At 42.3% G+C, this 23825-nt stretch overlaps 1 protein-coding gene, 1 non-coding gene and 1 pseudogene across 2 annotated transcripts; 1 reads left to right on the top strand and 2 right to left on the bottom strand.

Annotated features, from left to right (window-relative positions):
• Window positions 1–9446: 9446 nt before the first annotated feature.
• LOC123073544 (3-isopropylmalate dehydrogenase 2, chloroplastic-like) lies at window positions 9447–12478 on the top strand (annotated as a pseudogene).
• Window positions 12479–12820: 342 nt separating this feature from the next.
• TRNAY-GUA (transfer RNA tyrosine (anticodon GUA)) lies at window positions 12821–12905 on the bottom strand. The gene is given in 2 exon segments: window positions 12821–12856; window positions 12869–12905. It is a non-coding gene; the product is annotated as a tRNA-Tyr (tRNA).
• A 2211-nt stretch (window positions 12906–15116) lies between these two features.
• Window positions 15117–22747, bottom strand: LOC123076725 (deoxynucleoside triphosphate triphosphohydrolase SAMHD1 homolog). Its single transcript, XM_044498841.1, has 19 exons — window positions 22417–22747; window positions 20457–20494; window positions 20337–20359; window positions 19806–19912; window positions 19659–19710; window positions 19507–19591; window positions 19225–19315; window positions 18932–18970; window positions 18781–18848; window positions 18618–18680; window positions 17873–17928; window positions 17691–17764; window positions 17112–17204; window positions 16922–17023; window positions 16278–16358; window positions 16084–16175; window positions 15951–15966; window positions 15754–15864; window positions 15117–15640 (listed from the first exon to the last, which is right to left on the bottom strand). Exons 1-19 carry the CDS (start codon window positions 22585–22587, stop codon window positions 15536–15538), a joined length of 1467 nt encoding a protein of 488 aa, XP_044354776.1. The 5' UTR covers window positions 22588–22747; the 3' UTR covers window positions 15117–15535.
• Between the last annotated feature and the right edge of the window lie 1078 nt (window positions 22748–23825).

The following is a 23825-nucleotide window of genomic DNA, read 5'->3' on the forward strand; positions in this document are numbered from 1 at the left end:
TGGGCTTAGAGAGCCTCACTTGGTGCGCTCTTAGCCACCACCACATGTCCTGTAGATTTTGTTCTTTTTATATTTTTTTTGTACGCTTTTTATGGGTTGTAGATGGTGTTTTTTTTGGCTTTTCGGTTTTCCCTAGATTTTCCAGGAAAAAAATCATAAATTTTTTGCATGAAAGTACAGTTTTTTCTTTCACGGGAGGCGCATATTTGCTTCTCGTGGAGACATATATTTGCTTCGTCGAGAGACACACTCAAAAAATCAAAAAAACATGTATTTTTCTTTTTTTCCACGAGAGGGACGGGTTTGCTACTCGTGGAGGCACAGATTTGGTTCCACGAGAGGCATAGCTCTGCCTCTCGGAAAAAGAAAAAATACATTTTTTTCTTTCGCATGAAGCACATATTTGCTTCTCGTGTAGGCACAGATTTATTTTTCTGAGAGTTACAACTGTATCTCTCGGAAAAGGAAAACATGTGTTTTCTTTGTTTCTTTCATGGGAGGCACAAATTTGCTTCTCATAGAGACACAATTACAAATCTCGGAAATGAAAAAAATGGAAAAACGTCTTTTCGGTTCGATTTTTTTCTTCCGCATTTTTTAACAAAAATGGTGTTTTGAAACCTATTAACATGGAATCTAGTTTTAAAGATCTCGATGCGAGAAATTCAATGGTGAAAACGGTTAGGGATTTGGACGCACAATTTAAGAAATAAAATATTTTGAATAAACGAATCTAGTTCGTAAAAAAAGAATCTAGTAAAAAGGAAAAAAATCTCATGTTGCGATAAGTGGCGCATATTTAACCCCCTGAGAAGGTGGGAGTGACCTTTCCAAGGGTTACCCCTTTAAGTAGTGATCTTGGTTATCGACCGGTTTTTTTTTCTATTAGCTTCCTTTTTTTGTATTTGCTTTACAAAATGTTCCCTAATATTTTTTTTTTCTATGTAGTGTATTTTTTGATTTTTACTTGCTTTACAAAATCTTCCCTAATATTTATATATTCATAAATTTTTGGAATATGTTCTAAAAAATTCCAAGTTTTTTAAAATCACCTTTAGTCAAAGAGTGTTCATATTTTCTAAAGTGCTCATATTTATTTTTTGAAAAGATTACTTTATTGGAAAAGCAAAATAATTTTTTTGTTGTATGTTCCCTTTGAGCCCTCTTATCTATGCCTTGATTTCTTTTCATTATCTTGGACCACCCAAGTACGCCAGCCTCACACCATGCACGGTAGCACAGACAGAGGCTGAGGGCGTGTTCGGTTCTCCGCAACCATTTTGGCTTCTTTGCATATGTGGCCCGATAGAGCCTGATTGAGATAATGCAGGCAATAAACCATGTTTTATACTTTGTTTGGTTGCCTGTATTGTGAGGTTTTTTGTTACATGGTATTTAGTTGGCAGCAGTCGAGCGTCACGGCTGTGAAGATTCAAAACATGGTGGTTGGTTGCTTCCTGCCAGATATTGTGGTCACCCCTTTTCACTAGTGGTAACCTTACCACACAATACACTACATAGGGAGTACAAAATTAACATAGTTCCAATCCTAAAATGACATTAAAAAATTAACACGGTTTCAGTCCTAGCTACTAAACAAATGACAGTACCAAATTGATAGTGTTACAGTCCTAGCTACTAAAAAGGCAGTTCATCCTAACTACTAACAAATGACAATACAAATTAAGAGTCATATGTCTCAATGGAAGTTCGTCAATGGCGAACAAGCGGCACATGATCGTGGCGCTCTGAAGTCAAATTATCGTGGCGCTCCGAGGTCAAATTCCGCATTAATGTATTCACGCTTAGAGGGTAAGTCTTCATGAATTGAAGATATACGTTACTTTGTGTGTTGCACATCTAAGTCATCAACATGCATAAGCGTTAGGATGTGTGTCCATTCATATGATATTTGAGGATTCTAAAATATTTAGCTCACATCGCAGCTTGCAAAACCTTTTCTCATCCAAGGGCTTTGTGAAGATATCTGCCAATTGCTCTTCAGTGTTGACGTGAATGATATCAATGTCTTCCTTCAACACATGATCCCTGAGAAAATGATGACGGATTTGAATGTGTTTTGTCTTCGAGTGCTGAACTGGATTGTGAGCAATCTTGATGGTGCTCTCATTATCGCAGTAAAGTGGCACATGCTTCATGTTGATGCCATAGTCCTTGAGAGTTTGCTTCATCCAGAGAAGCTGAGCGAGCAAGATCTAACAGCAATATATTCAGATTCAGCTCTGGAGAGTGATACACAGTTCTTCTTCTTTGAAGACCAACAGACAAGAGATCATCCAAGAAAGTGACATGTGCCTGATGTGAACTTGCGATCAACCTTTGATATGTCTCCATCGTATCTACTTTTCCAAACACTTTTGCCCTTGTTTTGGACTCTAACTTGCATGATTTGGATGGAACTAACCCGGACTGACGCTGTTTTCAGCAGAATTGCCATGGTGTTATTTTTGTGCAGAAATAAAAGTTCTCGGAATGACCTGAAACTTCACAGAGAATAATTTTGGAATTTATAAAAAATACTGGCGAAAGAATCAAGACCAGGGGGCCCACACCCTGTCCATGGGGGTGGGAGGCGCGCCCCCTGCCTCGTGGGCCCCCTGGTGCTCCACCGACCTCAACTCCAACTCCATATATTCACGTTCGGGGAGAAAAAAATCAGAGAGAAGCATTCATCGCGTTTTACGATACAGAGCCGCCGCCAAGCCCTAAACTCTCTCGGGAGGGCTGATCTGGAGTCCGTTCGGGGCTCCGAGAGGGGAATCCGTCGCCGTCGTCATCATCAACCATCCTCCATCACCAATTTCATGATGCTCACCGCCGTGCGTGAGTAATTCCATCATAGGCTTGCTGGACGGTGATGGGTTGGATGAGATTTACCATGTAATCGAGTTAGTTTTGTTAGGGTTTGATCCCTAGTATCCATTATGTTCTGAGATGATGTTGCTATGACTTTGCTATGCTTAATGCTTGTCACTAGGGACCGAGTGCCATGATTTCATATCTGAACCTATTATGTTTTTATGAATATATGTGAGGTCTTGATCCTATCTTGCAAGTCAATAGTCACCTACTATGTGTTATGATCTGGCAACCCCGAAGTGACAATAATCGGGACCACTCCCGGTGATGACCGTAGTTTGAGGAGTTCATGTATTCACTAAGTGTTAATGCTTTGGTCCGGTACTTTATTAAAAGGAGGCCTTAATATCCCTTAGTTTCCAATAGGACCCCGCTGCCACGGGAGGGTAGGACAAAAGATGTCATGCAAGTTCTTTTCCATAAGCACGGATGACTATATTCGGAATACATGCCTACATTACATTGATGAATTGGAACTAGTTCTGTGTCACCCTATGTTATAACTGTTACATGATGAACCACATCCGACATAATCATCCATCACCAATCCAATGCCTACGAGCTTTTCACATATTGATCTTTGCTTAGTTACTTTTCCGTTGCCATTGTTATAATTACTACAAAACTGCTACTGTTACTTTTGCCACCGTTACCGTTACTTCCATACTACTTTGCTACTAAATACTTTGCTGTAGATACTAAGTTATCCAGGTGTGGTTGAATTGACAACTCAACTGCTAATACTTGAGAATATTCTTTGGCTCCCCTTGTGTCGAATCAATAAATTTGGGTTGAATACTCTACCCTCGAAAACTGTTGCGATCCCCTATACTTGTGGGTTATCAAGACTATTTTCTGGCGCCGTTGCCGGGGAGCATAGCTTTATTATTTGAGTCACTTGGGATTTATATCTGATGATCACTATGAGGAACTTGAAAGACGATAAAACCAAGATTTATCCCTCAACTACGAGGGGAGGTAAGGAACTGCCATCTAGCTCTGCACTTGATTCTCCTTCTGTTTTGAGTAAACTTGCGACACCTAAACCTGCTTCTGCTATTAATTCTGATATGTCGCATGTTATTGATGATGCCACTTCTCCTATGCATGATGCTTATGATGCAACTACTTCTATGCTTGATAATACTGTGCCACTAGGTGAATTTCTTGATGAACAACTTGCTAGGGCTAGAGAGAATGAAATTATTGAAACTGATAATATTGATGGAAGTGATGATGAAGATTATCCCCCTAGATATGAATTGCATGTTGTGCCTGAGGGTTATGTTATGGATGAAGAAACTGTTAGAGACTTTCTTGCTTGCAATGATAGGAATGATCTTAAGAAATTATTAGTTAAGCCGAAAGAAAAGTCTTTGAATGCTAGAATGAAATATGACCATGCTTTTGCTACTTCACCTATCTGTGTTACTAATAAGGATTATGATTTCTCTGTCGACCCTGAGATAATTACTTTGGTTGAATCTGATCCTTTTTATGGCTATGAATCTGAAACTATTGTGGCACATCTTACTAAATTGAATGATATAGCCACCCTATTCACTAATGATGAGAAAACCCGCTACTACTATATCCTCAAATTATTTCCGTTCTCATTAAAGGGTGATGCTAAGACATGATTTAATTCTCTTGATCCTGGTTGTGTGCGTAGTCCCCAGGATATGATTTATTACTTCTCTGCTAAATATTTCCCCGCTCATAAGAAACAAGCTACCTTAAGAGAAATATATAATTTTGTGCAAATTGAAGAAGAGAGTCTCCCACAAGCTTGGGGAGGCTTCTCCAATTACTTAATGCTTTGCCTGATCATCCTCTCAAGAAAAATGAAATACTTGATATCTTTTATAATGGACTAACCGATGCTTCCAGAGACCACCTTGATAGTTGTGCTGGTTGTGTTTTCAGGGAAAGAACAGTTGATCAAGCTAAATTATTATTGAATAATATGTTGACTAATGAAAATAATTGGACACTTCCTGAACCAACTCCTAAGCCAACTCCGAAGAAAAGGGGTATTCTATTTCTCAGTCCTGAAGATATGCAAGAGGCAAAGAAATCTATGAAAGAGAAAGGTATTAAAGCTGAAAATGTTAAGAATCTGCCTCCTATTGAAGAAATACATGGTCTTAATTTGCCACCTGTTGAAGAAATACACGGTCTTGATAACCCGACACAGGTAGTAAAGGTAAATTCTCTCTATAGATTTGATGAAGGTGATATTCCTCGTTATAAGTCTGCTAGCCAATGCTTAGATGAGTTTGATAATTTTATTGTCAAACAAGAAAACTTCAATGCTTATGTTGGTAGACAATTGCAACGCAATGCTTATATGATTGAACACTTGAGTGATTATATGTCTAGAGTTAAAGGTGAACTTAAACTCATTAGTAAACATGCTTCTATGGTTACCACTCAAGTAGAACAAGTACTTAAGGCTCAAAATGATTTACTCAATGAATTAAATAATAAGGGAAACGATAATGCTGTTAGAGTTGCGACTAGAACGGGTAAAAGGACTCAGGAACCTTTGTATCCTGAGGGCCACCCTAAGAGAATTGAGCAGGATTCTCAGAGAACTAATGTTGATGCACCTAGTCCTTCTAAAAGGAAGAAGAGGAAAAATGATAGGACTTTGCATGCTTCTAGTGAACCTGTTATTGATACACCTGAGAATCCCAATGATATTTCTATTTCTGATGCTGAAACACAATCTGCTAATGAACATGAACCTAGTGACAATGTTAATGATGATGCTCAACCTAGCAATAACTATGATGTAGAGATTGAACCTGCTGTTGATCTTGATAACCCACAATCAAAGAATCAACATTATGATAAGAGAGACTTTGTTGCTAGGAAGCACGGTAAAGAAAGGGAACCATGGGTTCAGAAACCCATGCCTTTTCCTCCTAAACCATCCAAGAAAAAGGATGATCAGGATTTTGAGTGCTTTGCTGAAATGATTAGACCTATCTTTTTGCGTATGCGTTTGACTGATATGCTTAAAATGAATCCTTATGCTAAGTATATGAAAGAAATTGTTACAAATAAGAGAAAGATACCTGATGCTGAAATTTCCACCATGCTTGCTAATTATACTTTTAAAGGTGGAATACCAAAGAAACTAGGAGATCCAGGAGTACCAACTATACCATGCTCCATTAAAAGAAACTATGTTAAAACTGCTTTATGTGATTTCGGAGCCGGTGTTAGTGTTATGCCTCTCTCTTTATATCGTAGACTTGATTTGAATAAGTTGACACCTACTGAAACATCTTTGCAAATGGCTGATAAATCAACTGCTATACCTGTCGGTATTTGTGAGGATGTGCCTGTTGTGGTTGCAAACGTTACTATTTTAACAGACTTTGTTATTCTTGATATTCCCGAGGACGATAGTATGTCGATTATCCTTGGTAGACCCTTTTTGAATACTGCAGGGGCTGTTATTGATTGCAACAAAGGCAATGTCACTTTTCATGGTAATGGTAATGAGCATACGGTACACTTTCCGAGGAAACAACCTCAAGTCCACAGTATCAATTCTATTGGAAAAATTCCAACTATCACTATTGGAGGTTTTGAATGTCCTCTTCCTACTGTCAAAAAGAAATATGATATTATTATTGTTGGGGACGTGCATATCCCCGTTGAGGTAACCTAATGTTATTCGAAATTTCTCCAATTTCATGTTATTTGGAAAGAGTTTGTTAACAAGGCTTGATCAACTTTGTTAGTGGATTCCTTTTGATGAGCATGAGATGGATGAAGTTAGAAAGCACAACTTTCTGCACCCTCCTTTTACTTTCTGTTATTTAGATTAAATAAAGCAAAATAGTATTTTCTGTCTGTTGTCTGATTTATCCGTGCAATAAAAATACCCCGAAAATAAAAGTTCTTCAAATGCCCCGAAAATGAAATATGATTTTTTCTAGAATATTTGAGAATATCTGGCACTGAGAACACATCAGGGGGAGCAAGCACCTGGCCACGAGGGTCCAGGGCGCGCCCACCCCCTGGGCGCGCCCCCTGCCTCGTGGGCCCCTGGTGGCCCCCCTCCACTTATTCCTGCACCCACACACTCCTTCTTCCTCCCAAAAAAATCACCAACTAGCTCAAGCACGAGTTCTAGCTCATCTTGCTGCGATTTTCGATCTCCTTGCTCATAGCTCCATTCACAAAACTGTTTTGGGGGATTGTTCTTCGGTATGTGACTCCTCCAATGGTCCAATTAGTTTTTGTTCTAGTGCTTTATCCATTGCAAAATTTTGCTGCTAAGGCGACCCTGTTCTTGAGCTTGCATGTCAAATTTATATGGTCCCAAGTAGTTCTAATGCATGATATAGTTTCTAGGCACTTGTGGGAGTAGTTGCTATCAATCTTGCTGAGTTTGGTTCACTTTTATTTTGAGTTACTAAAAATTTCAGAAATTTTCAGAGAGTGACGAAGAGATTTTTGCGAGGCTCCTTGAGCCGAAGCTCGAAGGACAAGCAAAGTGAAGAGGATAAGAGGCCTAGGTATAATCTCCCTCGTACTGCGGAGGTTCGACCGTGTGAATGGCCTTGTGATGAGTTCTTGAAGGCCGCGGGAATTTATGAAGATTTTTATTCACTTGGCTGAGAATGCAGGCCTCACCGACTTCATCCGCGACCAGCGCGAACAGTATCTCCTACTCACTAATATTTTTGTGCAAAAATTTCATTTCCATGCTAAGAAATCATCACCAATGGTGGAGTTTCATTTATATGATGAGGTTAAGGAGATGCCACTTAGAGAATTTTGTCGGGTTTGCAAAATACCCTTTGAGGGCAGCATAGAGGAACCACATCGTAAAGATGTGGAAGGATTTATTGATATGATTGCTGTAGGGAAAACGAGGAAAGTTTCCGATGCACGAATCACTAGCATACACTTTCCTGTTCTACGTTACTTTCCGATATTTGCTAGTAGATGCTTAATTGGTCGTGGAAACTGTGGAAACCTTAGTGCCCCTGATATTGTTATTTTCTGCCATGCTTTGTTTCGTGATAACACTTTTAGTCTAGGCGCTATTATTGCTAAGCGATTAAATCTGAACCGTACGAAGGGCCCCATCTTGGGAGGTATCTTCGCTTCGCGCCTCGCTGCACACTTTAACATACCTATTAGGCATTATGTGAAAGAAGAAAAATTGTTGCCTTCTGTTTTTCTAGACTATAAGAGTATGGTAGCACATGATTTTATTGTTAAGAATAAGAAAATAATGCTTAACTATAGACTGATATTTGATAAAAATTACTTTGAGACTATTACTTTGCCTGCTCCTTCTTTGTTCAATTTATCTACAGGCAAGTACCTTGTTCTGTCGGAGTCCATCCATGCCTACCGGAACCCAACATCAGCTCCAGAGCCCGAGCCGGAGCCACCACTGGATCCTCACCGTCAGTCTGTTTACCAGTGGAATCCGGAGGAGATCGTCAACCAGTGGCATCCCAAGGATGCTCCTCAGTACGACCCCACAGCTACAACTTTGATCCATGGGCATAGACCTACTTAGGCCAAAAGCCTAAGCTTGGGGGAGTACGTATTTCTCACCGACATTACATTCATGTTTACACACTCATTCTAGTTGTCGGTGCTCATACTTTTTCATTGTACCATCCATGCTAGTTTATTTTCTTTTAAGTTTTCTTCTTGTGTGTTTGAAAAACCTTAAGAAAAACCGAAAAAAAATTAGTTGTAGCTTTTAGCTAGTCTAGTTTCCATGCTTGTAGTAGTAATTAAAAGAAAACCCAAAAAGATTTCTCGTTCTTTTTTTGCTTGTTGGGAGCTTTCCCGTGTAAATAGTTTTATTTCTTTTCTTTTCTTTGGGGGTCAAGAGGAGAAGAAGCTCCATAACCTGAAAAGGAATAGGTACGTGAAATTTTTTGTTGCTCTTATTCCTGATAATTGCTTTGAATCATCTATTGGTATATCATCATTTTATAAATAAACACTAGGCCTCTCCATAAATGATTAGACATACATGCTAAAAGACACCGTGTCAACACTAGTTATAGATCACCAGACGGATTCATTTCCTACACTAAGGCTTCCTTTTATTCGCAACATTCCAAGAGCACCGGAAAATAGGAAAAAATGCACGTAAACTGTATCCAACAGGCTAGAGTCTGATAGATTCTATCCAGATGAATCTTAGGAAGGAAAAAAAATACACTTTGCGTCATTCAATTTGTTTGTTGGTAGAAACCGCTAGAGCCCGCCACAAAAATTATCTTCTAAAGTGTAGGCGCAAATGAATCTTAATTAAGAAAATGGAATTGTGTGATTAAATATTACAAATGGATCCCTCAAAAGAAATATTACAAATGGAACAAATAATATATGAAAAATTCATAATAAATCCATGATTTGAAAGAAAAATACGCAAACCTTTTGAATCCCTTTTTTTTAGGGATTGAATCCTGTTTCTTGTTAGCATTCAAACCTTTTAAAATCAAACGGGCCCTGGAGGTAAACTTGGGCCCAACTCCACCGACAGGATGTATGTATATCACATCCAGCCGAGGCCCATGAGACGACGATGCCAAGCACGATGATGACTCAGCTCCAAGCTACTCCGCTCAAAACCCTAAGCTTTTCCGGCCGGCGGAGCGCCGGCGCGGCGGCGCGGCCCCGGCATGCGACGGCGACGTTCCGGTGCTCGGCCGCGGCCCGGAGCTACAGCATTACGCTCCTCCCGGGCGACGGCGTCGGCCCGGAGGTGGTCGCCGTCGCCAAGGACGTCCTCTCCGTCGCCGGCGCCAAGGAAGGCAAGCTTAGCTGAACCCTACGCCGTCCATTGCTTTGAGCTCCGAGTGCTAGCTAGACGGGCGACGGGTGACCCCAATTTGTTTGCTTGCGGGCGCAGGCGTGGAGCTCCGGTTCCGGGAGATGCTGATGGGCGGCGCGGCGCTGGACGCCGTCGGGGTGCCGCTCCCCGACGAGACGCTCGCGGCGGCGCGGGCCTCCGACGCCATCCTGCTCGGCGCGATAGGAGGGTGAGTGGAAACGATCTGGCAGTAGTTGGTTCAGAAGTCGTGATGTGCACCTGTGTGACTTTCAGTTTCAGTAAGTAATTGGATGTTGATGATGCGGTTGCAGGTATAAGTGGGACAGCAATGAGAAGCATCTCAAGCCCGGACCGGGCTGCTCAACATCCGTGCCGGGCTTGGCGTGTTTGCCAATCTGCGGCCAGCCACGGTGTTGCCGCAGGTATACCCTGTATCTCGTTTTAGTTTCACTGCATTTCAGCATAAGCCAGCGGTACATAGTTCAACAAAACAGCAAAATACTAGCAAATGTAGTCAGTCGTAGCTGCAAGATTTGAGATGGATGGACTTGTATGTTTCAAGTTCTTACAGGTTATATGCTAAGAATAACCCCTCTGACCTGATACTTTTTGTAGTTAGTAGATGCATCTACTTTGAAGAAAGAGGTGGCTGAAGGAGTTGACATCATGGTTGTCAGAGAGCTTACTGGAGGTATCGTTGACTAGATCATGATGAGTCATTGATCGTTACTGGTTGCCCCTCTTTTCTTGCTGATTTACGCATTTCCAGGTGCATTCTGATGAAACTTGAAATTTCTACTGCTCTGCGTGGCAGGGATTTACTTCGGACAACCTAGGGGTTTTGGTACCAATGACAAGGGAGAGGAAATTGGCTTCAACACTGAAATATATTCAGTTTCTGAGGTTCCTCAGACATTTCAGACCACCCCCATGATAAATTGCGTGAATGTCCTATGATGATGCCAAGATGTGTTTTCGTGAAGAATGTGTAATTGAATTAAGAACTATTGTTTGATACGACTTTTACTGAATAGTGCATTACTTGAGAACTATTTTTTTATAAACGACTCTATCCCCAGATTGATTGTATTGCACGTGTTGCATTTGAGGTTGCCCGCAAGAGAGGAGGGAAACTATGCTCGGTGGACAAAGCGAATGTTCTTGAGGTACTTAAGTATATATAAACCCCAAACATGTTCTTGATTTGTATGACTTGTATGGAAATTGGAACTGATCAATGGGAGTTATATTGAGGAACACCATGATATTTAATGTTTATACAACTATCTTGGATATCTAGTTGGATATAACGATTATGATCTTTCATTTTGCTGACTCTAGAACCCTCTTCAGAGTATAAGCTTGTAGTTACGAGTACTTTTATTTCACATAGCTAATATAACATTTTGATCAAATATTGTTTTAGGCATCTATGCTTTGGAGGAAGAGGGTAACTGCAATAGCTTCTGAATTCCCTGACGTTGAGCTCTCACACATGTATGTTGATAATGCTTCAATGCAGCTTGTTAGGAACCCTAAACAGGTTTGTTTCTTTGTATGTAATTTATTTCATGCTGATTCGAGCAGGATGAGCATGTGCTGACCTACTGAATTCCCTGCATCATCACAGTTTGACACAATTGTGACGAACAATAGTTATGGTGACATATTGTCGGACGAAGCATCCATGATCACAGGAAGCATTGGAATGCTCCCATCTGCTAGTGTTGGTGAATCGGTAATAGAGACCCTCCAATGTCCTCTCAAATGGCATTAAAGTGCTTGCAAACACTCATATTTTTCTGCTGAAAATGCTGGGAGAAAGTGCTTAAGGATCTTCTTTTTCTTTGCAGGGACCGGGTCTATTCGAACCTATCCATGGCTCTGCCCCTGACATTGCTGGGCAGGTTGGTTGATATAGCTTGTACTTTGAGAACAGATTTTGTGTGCAGGACAAGGCAACCCCGTTAGCTGCTTTAGTGTGCGACTCTGTTTGAAATTCTGATTCCTCCTACTGTTTGTTGAGTGCAGGACATGGCAAACCCGCTAGCTACAATTCTTAGTACCGCGATGCTACTGAAATATGGCCTCGGTGCTGAAAATGCTGCCAAGAGGATCGAAACCGCGGTTACGGAGACACTGGACAATGGGTTCCGAACAGGGGACATATATTCTCCAGGAACGGTAAGGATCAGTTTATGCAACATTTACCAATGGATGTCATTGCTACATTTACGTCGAAGAAGTTCAATGCCTACTAAAGCTACTTTGTGTCTGCTGCGAAGCAAATAATAAAACCTTCATTCACTTAGCAGAGTCTGTAGTTCTCCTGGAATGATTGATAGTCATGTTCAATATTGCAAGCACTGCTTTTCGAACATCTCACACTTCCTCTTTTTTCGGAACATTTTTTTTTGCGAGTGCTCTTTTTTCGAAGCTTACGTGGTCATGTTGTTCTTCTGTTTGGTTGCAGACATTGGTCGGGTGTAAGCGAATGGGCGAGGAGGTCCTGAAGGCTCTGGAGTAGCAGAAGTAGACCAACCCGGGGCCATCGATTGATCAGTGTACCCAGGGTAGAAAGAAGCCTGCGATGTGTGATGGTTGAAAGCCCGCATAGATAGATTTGATCCGGCCGAAGTGTGATTTTGATTATTCTTTTTTAGTAGCGGGAATTGAGGAGTTATGTGTTGCACCTTTCTTTTTCTTTTGTCGATTGAATCTTTTCCATGATGAATAAAAATGGGAGTCAGTCCCCTTTTACCTGGCTGAAAAGGAGTTATTTTCACAAGTCAAAAAAATATATTGGATTTGCTATTTCTCATCTAGACGAGAAATAACAAATTCTCATCCAACTCCTACACTATTTGATTAACCAAAAAAAAACCCACGAATCTTCACGTAAAATCCAACGGTGTGTGAGTTAGAAGAGACATAATTATTTCTCATCGATGAGAGCTGCCACACACAAAAATATATACTGAGCATCATTTTTGGAAGATGTGTCCATACCAGGACCATTTATTAGCAGAAGAATATTCTGATGAGTAGATAATAAATTCTCTAAAAAAACAAATCCGCAATTGAATTTAGCAACAAAAAAAAGGAAATTCCGACTTGCCGGATTCGAACCAGCGACCTAAGGATTAATCTGCAACACTACAGTCCTCCGCTCTACCAACTGAGCTAAAGTCGGCTTGTGATAGCTTTCTTACGTTATGTTATATATACTTATAGTTTGGAGCACTTGACCAATCCCCTGGGACTGCTCTAGCAAGGAGTTGAACTTTTTTTTTAAGAAGAAGAAGGTGAACTTGGCCCAATCCTTCCCTTTTTTTAGAAGAAGAAGAACCATGTATTCATTCATAATAGTAGCAACATACAACATACATGGTTTCTCTATGAAACAGTCCCAAGAGACAGCACATAAACGATGCGTTGTTGCACGGCAGAGGATACACATCAACATATAATCGGAGTGAACAAAGTTCCTTCATCAAATTCAAACAGGAGAAAAAAGAAGCTTGGCATCTCTAAGGGATTCTATGTGTGTGATATATATTCACCATTCCGTAACTGGTAGCGATGTCATCATCATCATGCATATAGATGGTAAGGGTAAGCATACGGTAACCCGATGGCCAAGACAATGAATTGGGGCTAACCCGATGGCCAAGGATCGAGGTTAACTGCATTCAGTGAGAGATTAAAGGGGGCGATAGGGATTAAACTACCCGATCGCTTGCTTGGAACCAGACTGGTTTTAGGCTCATAGTTGGTTTCATAGGAAGCATACTATGGTTCAGTAACCTTTATTGGTGATCAAGTTTGTCCAGGTGAATGAGTGGCGATATCACAACTCTAGTCCAATTGCAATCCTTTTATTGAACTACTGATAATTTTCGTCTTGCAAAGATTGATACCGTCTGGAAGATGTATCCAAGAGGCCTCCTTGTAATTCTTGGTTCTATGAGTTACTTTGTATGATTTTGCATCTTGAATCCAAAGCACTGTACTGTAATGGTTGCGAGTATGAATAAAGTTATGAGGTGTTTCCAAGAAAAGGAGAACCTAGGAGTTTGTTTACATGCAAGATTTAGTCAAATAATAGTAATCGGTTAATGTTTCCAAAATATTAAGGATCTCCTTATTTATAATTGTCTAGTACACTAAATGACTAGTATTTTTAAATAGTGTAGATGAGAAACATTAAGGCGCGTTTTGATGAGAAACATTAATTCACCCTGCTGGCGCCCGGTAACATCTTTGTTTTGGAAACATTAAGTGATTACTATTACTTACTAGTAAAAATACTAGATAAGACAATTATAAATAAGGAGATCCTTAATATTTTTGAAACATTAAATGACTAGTACTATTTCTTTAGTAAGAAATCTAGATAAGATGGTTATAATCGGTTTTGATGAGAATTATTACCAAGGGCGCCAGCAGGGTGATGGTGGTGCGGAGATGCCAAGGAGTCAACAAACTGAAGAAGCCGGAAAGAGTGCAACTTCCAAGGCGCGTTGGATCCGAATCCGCTCCGGCTGGCCACAAACACAGGAGGGGCGCAGGTCCATGGTTGCCGGGCCGAAGCCGCCCCTGCCGGGGGTGGGTGGGTGGTGAAGAGGACTCACGGGCAACCAAACATCCCGGCGCGCTACAGGGGGCAGATGCCGTCGGGCAAACCGGGCACCTTCATGGCCGCCTCCCGAAGAAGTCGACCCGAAGCCGAACCAGGGGATGGGGAGGGTTGGGGAGCGGGGGTGGGGAGCCGCAGCGAGTTGAGCGCACCCGACCATCACGAAGGACGGACGGGGAGTACCGTGACCGGCAGGGGTGGCCCCAGATCCCATCCGGGGCAGACTGCAGCAGAGGAACCGCAACCGTGGGATGCGACCCAATCAGCCAACGCGCCGGTGGAGGCCGCCCTTGCCACCGGTGGAGGCCGCCAGGGTCCGGATCTGGGGAAGGGGGCGGAGTGGACGGCAGGGGCGAGGGGAAGAGAAGCAGCCCCGCCGCCACCATCCCAGGGCACAGCGCGGCTTTGCCGGCCAGCCCTCTGACGACGGCGACACGGGGTGGGAGGGAGGTGGGGGCAGGCCACCGACGAGCAAGGTTTCCCCCGAGTCGCCCGGCTCGGGCGACGAGAGGGTCGGGGAAGGGTCAATCGAACTTAAGATACTTCTCACCCCCGTAAACAAATATAAGAAAATTTAGATCACTAAAGTAGTGATCTAAACGCTCTTATATTTCTTTACATAAGGAGTATAAATTATCCTGGAATCTCGAAAGGAGAATTGGAACGGTGAGATGGAACTTTGTACAGACGATACGGGGTGTTTGATGGCAGAGGATCAAATTTCTTTCAAATTCAAACAGAAGAAGAAAAAATAAGCCTCTCAACTAAAGGGATTCTATGTGTGTGATATATATTCACCATTCCGTAACTGGTAGCAGTGTCATCATCATCATCATCATCATCATCATGCATATAGAGTAGGTGGTAAGGTAAGCACACGGATACGGGGGAGGGAGTGCATGGCCAAATCACAAGGCACCATGCATGCACCCGGCAGCCAAGCCACCATGTGTGTCAGTCAGCACCTACATATAAAATTTCCCCCGTTTGCGGCCATCAAAACTGTACAATTCACTTCACCAGTGAGTGTGTCGTCCTTCCCTTCCCTACGCAGACCGACCGACTGACTTTCCTAGCTAAAACCAACTGACTCTAGTAGTAGTAAGTATATATGTATATGTCCACCCTCCATGTCGTTTGTTTGGTTTCCTACTCTGCCTGCCTGTGGTATGCCGCAGCTAGAGCTAGTTGAACCTGCGCTTCTTCTTGGTGGGCGTGTCGTGCACCTGCGTCTTCTCCCCGTACATCCGAAGCTGCAGGTTCTCAAACGCCTCCGACACCGCCTCCACCTGCGACCCACCACCAAAGTTTTTTTTTCATGTTATTATTATTCAATCGCAATGGAAACAGCGTGTCTGTGCGCGCTAGTAGCAACTGCCTGCATGTTTTCTTCTTCACTTACCAGATCCGGCTTCTTGGCGTACACCCTCACGATCCTGTCCTGGTTGCACACGGGCAGCAGGTGGCTGACGCGCTCGTCCGTGATCGGGAACTTCTCTTCGCATCCGAAATCCTGGCGTCACAACACTTCTACTTAGACCATTGCCAAGGCATAATAACCACCACACATATCCTACATGTGAAGAAGATTGTAGTTACCTTGAAGAACTTGATGCTGCGGAATGCCCGCCATTATGTGTTCATAAGAGAAAAAAGGCAACTGGTCAGAACTTGGAAGATCACGCATAATGTGCACGTAAATGAATAACAGGGTGGGACAAGCATCAAAAACCTTTCGAGCGGGTTGTCCTTCCCACGCGTCAAGTCAATCTTCACATTGCTGACCGCCACGTCTTCCTCCTTCAGCAGCACCTTTGAAGTTATCTGAAGACAGGGAAGATTAGAGACAAAGAACTTGTATGGTTAATTTCAGAGAGGTCAGGTACTAGCAACCAACTCGAATGAGTTAAGAGGGGAGACATGAACCTGTGAGCAAACTATGTCTTGCGCAGTTATATTCTTGAAATGGTCCAGTTTATCCTTTGGAACAGAATATTGATTGCAGAACTGCAACACGAAAGAAAATTTAACTGAATCAACATATGTGAGGGCACAACGTAAAATGGGATGCTGCTCACGATGTAAGTATGGTACAGAACAATATTAAACTCTACTTGGAGTCTGAAAAGTCGAGTAATCTAGTGTGATATGGGCAAATTATTCCACCACTAAAATGTTTCTACAAAATTAGTAATAACATGTGTGGACACAGTCTCTATAACTATCCAGCACTACACTCGCCTAAACACCTACTTAGGTTGAAAAGGCACCAACTCGCATATAAAGCCAAATCAGTCACCGTATCTGCCAACTCAACCCAAGACGCACAAATACCACTATACGCAAAGCCTTGACTAAATCGACACGCAGAAATGGTAATAGTTGCTTGCAACACTCAATAGGATTTCATGTTACATGTCATATCAAGTTACACATTGAAAAACATTCAAATAATATTGCACGTGCACAACCGTAAGATCCACAGATTCAGCACAAATAGCTGTGAGAACCATGTAATAGAAGAGCAGACAAAATAATAGAACGATATTACAACTGAAAAGAACTGCTACCTTGTAGAGCTCTCTCCGGCGAATACGCTGAATGATTTCCTTTGCTTTCTTCAGTTCATCGTTGGGAGCAGTTTCGATGCTTTTGACGATCGTGTCATCTAACTGGAAATCCCAGAGTTGTACAAGTAAGAGGGATAGACCAACAAAAGAAACATTAATGTAACAAAAATAACATTATCTGACACCAAACCTTCCAAAAGTCCTCTGGATCATCTGCATGCAAAGATATTCCCAAGTATTCATTTGCTTCAACAAGCGCATCCACAAGCATCAGTTCAACAGCCTGGCGACTGAAGACTGTTAGAAACAGTTCCATTTATAGAGAAAGAAATCAATGTACAGTAACTGGCAACGTGTTTGTTTTTGCAGGCATAATAGCTAACATTATAACTGGTGATGCAACTTAAAGGACATACAAAAACAAGAAGGCAATATACAGGAGTGCAGATTTTTGGCGCATAAACATTTAGCAGTATAAAGAGGTAAAGCAACTTAGGACATCCAAAAATGAGATCACGACAGCATAACCATTTTTATTTAAACACAGGAACTTCAAGAGCTTCATCTAAAATTCTAAATACCCAACTATGATGATCATCTACAATACCCTATTATGAGAACAGTTAACACTGTTGACGGGAAGTCTCAGTGTAATGTAATACAGTCATATGGACTTATGGGTTCTCTTGATGTAACCATGATATGTTGTAATGTAAATAAGGCAATACTGTGCTGGAGTTGGAAAACCCTGAGTATTAAGAACATGTACCTTTACTTTGGCATGGGTATAGACAGTCCGATGCAGATCAGCACGTGTTGTGAACAATTTATGGATGCTCAGATCTGTAATTCCAAGTGGAGTATACCAAGTCACGTATTAGATACTTACAGAAAAAAAAACAATGGCAATGGGTCAAATTGAAATAGATGACTGTTATATAGTAGACCTACAATCTTTGGCAGGGTAGCATATTTCATCACCCATCACTCGCATACCTTCTAAAAGCCTGCATGAACAATGGCAATGAACATGGTATGATAATTATCATGGTAATAAATGTTAAAAAGACCTCAAGTGAATTTCCCCAAAGAAGACAAGACAGCAATTAGCTTCAGTTTGGTGGCAAGTCGCAAATTTAACGCCTTCAGTGCAACTATTTCAAATGTTCAGCCACAATGATTAATGCATGTCTCACATAAAAGCTCGAAAAGATAATGTCTGTTTGATCTTAGAAGGCCCTGTATGAACCAGCTAATTATATGAAAACACACTTTTACGTACTGAAAAACAATACCAAGACAGCACTATCTTATCAAAGGGAAAGTTAAACATCGTGAGAGAACAGGATCTAAGTTTTCCGCGTTACTTTTCCGTATTTTATTATCTAGATCAACATCTAGCCAAAGATATGCTGATGGACAAGTTCTCTCTAAATGCTCATGATCACAAAATCACATTGGCATTCTTGTCAGGACATAAACGTTGCCAACAGTGTATCTGACATTCTTTCATCATCATAATCATATCCTCAATTATGTTAACATTCCTAAACTTCCATTGCGGATGTACGTAATTATCTGGCATTGTCAGTTTGCCCAACAGTGCAGATCTTGGAATGCCTGTGTTCATATTCTCAACTAGGTCATAGGGGCAATTGGGCAAAAGAAAGTTGGCACGTTTGATGGCAAAATATACCTCCAGTGCTGGAAATTGCTCCCAATACCACATGCTCTGCAATCACGGTCAATGTAGTCGAACCTGCATCATTACTCTAGGTTATGCCAAAACCAGATGATGGTAGAGACAATGGTAGACTTATAGACGGAATTTGGAAGCACGATACAAAGAAGGTCCTTACTTGTCAACATCTATACCGTTGCGCCCATTAGCAACAATGTCGTAAAGGAAACGCTTCTCCTTCACACCCTGTGAAGAACCAATCTACATTTAATCAATCTATTTCATTCGAAATGGGTGATTAAAATAGTAGGAGAGAACAATATACATACTTCTGCTGTGGAGACGTCAGAGCTTGCAACTATCATTTCCTGCAGAAATTTTTGAAGGAGCAGGGTAAGAATTTAATAACTTTTTAGAACAGCACACTGTGCTGTACTATTACAAGCTATGCACCCTACAAATGAACTTCATGCCCGACTGCTCCAGGTTTTTCATTTCATATTTTTATAACAGTACTACCTAGAGATGGCAGGTTGCACAATTAACTGAATTCTATCGCTTCAAAATTGGAATGATAACTAAGTTGGTGCCACCACAAGTTCTTATATGAAATGCAGTTTACCTTGATAACTTTCAGATAATCAGGTTCAATATCTATTGAGTGTTTATCGACAATGCTGTCCAGAAGCAGTGCAGACATATGTTCATGGGACCTGAATAAGCAAATGAGATTTTATTTATTAAAATGTTAGACCAAAATCTCCAGATAACTTTAACAGATTAACAGGCATATGGAAACACAGATAAGTGGATGAATAATCATTAACCATGCAATGTTAATATGCTCACACATGTGGCACCTTGACAACTAAAACAAAATGTTGTAGTTGGGAAAGAGAATCACCATGTTGATCCTGGATTAACACAAGGAAGAAACTCATGCTCAAACAGATGACTGAAGGGGCCATGTCCAATGTCATGTAAGAGACCTGAACAGAATTATCACAAAGATCATTAACAAGCAAAACTTGTTGAGCCACGGTTGAGAACACCAACCTGCAAGTTTCACAGTTTGCACATCAATGCGGTCAATGCCAAGCTCGTTTCCCTGTTGAGTGAAAAAAAATGCATAAGCTTCTGCATTATAAGTAAACTGACACTTGCCAGTATATATCAGTCAAGACAGTGCTCCATGGTACAAACCTGGTACTTCTGAAGATTGTTCATAGCCTCCCCAGCAAGTCTATAAACACCCAATGAATGTTCAAAACGTGTGTGGACAGCCCCGGGAAACACCAGATATGTAAGGCCTGAAAAGCATACAGAGCATGTTACACAAACATCAATGAACTGTAAATTTCATCAGAGTTGGATTACCAATAAAAGAAGCTCACAGCACACTTCATTTTAGATTTTTTTTCTAAGATCATCTAAATCGTACTCCCTCCGTCCGGAATTACTTGTCGCAGAAATGGATGCATCTAGAACTAAAATATGTCTAGATACATCCATTTCCGCGACAAGTAAATCGAGACGGAGGGAGTATACAGTAAACACTGTTGCACAAAGAAGTCTGCGGTCGCCTGACAAAATTTAAGTAGCAGTGCACTTTCACTGTTCACTAGCACACAAACAAACAAAGGATATGGGACTCCATTTAGATTTCTGACACTCCCAGCAAGATAGAATGCAAAGTTCCCAATATGGTTTCTCTAGCAAGGGAAGAAAACTCACCAAGCTGTTTCAGATCCCGCAACCTGGATGAAATGATGCAATGAAATGAACACATAATTAGGCCATCTAGAAAGTTAAATAGGCAAATGAGCAGCAATAATTTGGGAAAACTCAAGTCACCTCTGAAATTCCTCTGTATCCACAAATTCACGGGCCAACTGCACATCAGAGGAAGTAATTGTCATTATTTAAGAAAAGTGAATAGCTTAAGGAACAGAAATTATCAGAGAAAGTGACTCTTATTACAGATGATGAATAGTTGGGAGTAGAAGTTATCTAAAGCTCTATTTCTCAGTAGACATAGAGAAAATTAGTAATAAAAGTTGAACTATTTTTCCATATATATGAAATAGACAATTAGTGTGATCATATATACTGACTGATGACTGACCACGCATCCAAGTTACATAAAGCAACTATTTATTCATGAAAAGAAACAGCAGGTGCAGGTTGTACTTGCAACGCATGCAGAGCACTGAAGCTTAAAATGGAAAACCACTTGGCCAACAGCAAGAGGACAAGGGAAGTTATGCATGATCATTAAATACTGTAGGACACAGAGAACTCCCAACAGAATCCTCAGTGGTTGAACACATTTAAGTTTAAATAAAAGGAATGTACATATGTGCAGTATGAGATCCTGTTAACTGGTTGCAAGACTGAAGATGGTCCAATGCTAGTGCCATCAGAACTGAGTTACTCAAATTCAGGATACTGAAATGCTAAAACAGTCTACAGATTACTACTGCCCATGGTGGAAAGTAAAAGGGACCCAGCATAACTTAAATACGACCTAGTAAAAGGGACCCAGCATAACTTAAATACATATATGCAGTATGAAATCATGTTAATTAGTTGTAGCACTGAAAATAGACGAGTGCTAGTGCCATCGGATACCAGTGCTCACAACTGAGTTATTGAAATTCAGAATGCTGAAATGTTAAAACAGTGTGCAGATTACTGCTATCCATGGTGGAAAGTAAAAGAGGCCCAGTATATATAACCTTAAATACAAACTAGTTGAGATCAATAGATCAAACACATTAGCACGGACGTTACGAATTGCCATAAGCAGAGCAGCAGCTACACCAGACAGTGGTAACTGTAGTGTGGTACAATAAAGCACAAAGAGTAGCCAAGCCAAAAATAGCCATGAAGTGAGTTGCTGAAACTGTCCTTTTGGTGCATCACTAAACTAGTACTATGCTCCGTGTTCCATTACTAGGGGGACGCACGTTACAGCCCAAGCACTAATAATATATAAACAAGCCAATGAAAACGTACGTTTATTAATTATGAATCCCATAATAATAACCATTATAATACCCATCGCTCTCAAGGTTGACCTCACTAAGGTCAGGCAACAACAATATTCTCATTCTCCGGTGGAGGAAACAGAAACAGGTCATACATTAGCACAAGCAAGCGTGGAAAAGGTCCACCGAATTTTAAATCTGTCGGGCACATGGCGCAGCCAACCAATTCAATTTTAAAACGGAACGGCACATGGGGAGTACTCCTTCATACTAGCTAGTAATAAGCAGTTGATACGCCACAGCAACAGAAACAAACTTGCTAAAATCTGAAGAGGAAAAACTGCGCAGGCGCAGATACTGCTAGTAATGCACTGGGAGCAGATAGATAATGTGGTGGACGGGGACTTGCGGTGTCGTTGCTGTTTGGCCCCGTCGTGGAGCACAAGGAAACGAACTAAAATCGCGGCGCCCGACGATGAAACGCAGCAGGATCGAGCAAACGGACATAAGGAAACGCATACTAGTGCTCGAAAAAAAAAAAAACTCGGACCGCGCGCGGGCAGATCAGAGATTGGGGGGTGGGGAAGCAATGCGGCGCGGGCGCGGAGGAGCGAGCGCTGCGATGAAGGCCCGAAACGAATCGAATCGCCGACCAACCCGAGACCGACGGATTGCTCGCCGAAACCACCGGGCGGAACCCCGCACCCGACCAACCAATCAATCCCGCGATAAGGCAACCAAGCCGCCGCAACAAAACAAGAGCAAGCAGGACGCGAAGGGGAGGGAGGAGAGGATAAGGGGAAGCAATCGAATCGGTGGCTCACGGGGTCGAGGGAGATGTTGCCGTGGAGGTTGTCGAAGACCTGCTTGGTGGAGCAGCGGTCGTAGTCGCCGTACTGGTACCTCGCCGCCGGGGGCAGCGGCAGCACGGCCACCGCGACCGGCTGCTCCCCCTCCGCAACCGCCGCCGCCGCCGGGTCGCAGTACTCGCCCATCCTCCGCGGTTCGCGGAACCCCCGCCGCTTGGCCTGGGGAAGGTTCGAGGCGTGCGTGTCGTGCGTTTGGTTTGGTTTGGTTTGGTTGTGGGGTTGGAGGGGATGGGGGTCGGGAGAGGCACAAAAGCAAGCAAACTGCAAAGAGGATTGATTAATTCGTAAATGGAAGGTTCGCATTAGGATTTAGACTAGACTAAGCAGTAAGCACCGAGGGTCGCGCTGGCTAGCTGGCTGGGACGTCTCAGTGCCTGGCCCCGCGTGTCGGTCGACGGCCCGGTGTGACGAGCCGTGACGTGACGCCGTCGCGGGGTTCCTAATGGGAACGCACCGGCATAGCCAAGCCAAGGGAGTTCATACATACATAGCCTAGGCGTAACGCCAAGAATAATATTCCATTCTTCATAATGCTGCCTACTACTACTTGTAAGTTTATGAATATTGGGCAATTTACTAACTGACGACCGTTTGGGATAGCAAACAAACGCAATTTTCCACACAGTTTTAGTTGGACGCGAGATCAAATGCTGGCGGTTTCTGAAGAAAATGTCATGCATCACGGCGAACGTTCGCCAGCTATTAGGGTCCATGAATGTATGGTTCCTGGCCGTCAGTCCTTCCTTCACCTCCTCGCTGCGACAAAACTAATGGTCGGGCTAACCCTATGCATCGGTGAATGAAGGCGGCATTGAGGAGGTCTCTGCTCCAACAGGCCTCCGCTCCGGCACCTGCCGACGATGAGATGTGATCTACATGTGGCAACTTACGCATGCGCCAACACCAGCCTTATGCGTCCCACTTAGCCGGTCCTCCACTCGGACGTGCGATTGGCCTCGTGGTCATGCGTTGCTGGGCAGCCGTCATGAGGGGCCGGGGGGTGTCTTAGACCTTCAAATTCGATGGCATCTACGGGTATGCTTGTCGGTTGAATCTGCAGCCACAGGCTAGGACAACGAAGTAAGAGGACTGTGCGGGCTGCTGGAGCGTCTCACAGTGTATTTTGACGGCGCATCTTCCTTCATCGTCAGTCTTTGTCGTGTGTGCAACGACGAACTTCTCAATTAGGAGTCTTGGTGGTGACTGACTCTTGTCATAACCCAAGTGCACAGAAGGACGCCTCGCCTCAATCGATGCTATACATTGTCGGTCCAGTAGCATCTTCTTTTATTCGCTTCGACGCTAGGGTTTTTACTTTCTATTTTTACATTTTCGTTTTAAGATTTCTCATGTATAAATGTTCT

This window comes from Triticum aestivum, chromosome 3D (assembly GCF_018294505.1).
Source record: "Triticum aestivum cultivar Chinese Spring chromosome 3D, IWGSC CS RefSeq v2.1, whole genome shotgun sequence".
NCBI lineage: Eukaryota > Viridiplantae > Streptophyta > Magnoliopsida > Poales > Poaceae > Triticum > Triticum aestivum.

What these genes read in the sequence shown, in the direction of transcription:
- LOC123076725 (XM_044498841.1), bottom strand. Translation starts at nt 22,587, where the DNA reads ATGGGCGAGTACTGCGACCCGGCGGCGGCGGCGGTTGCGGAGGGGGAG. An exon ending in GATACAGAGGAATTTCAGAG is followed by an intron (nt 20,360 to 20,456) that starts GTGACTTGAGTT and finishes CATTTCATCCAG; the next exon opens with GTTGCGGGATCTGAAACAGC. An exon ending in ACAATCTTCAGAAGTACCAG is followed by an intron (nt 19,711 to 19,805) that starts GTTTGTACCATG and finishes TTCACTCAACAG; the next exon opens with GGAAACGAGCTTGGCATTGA.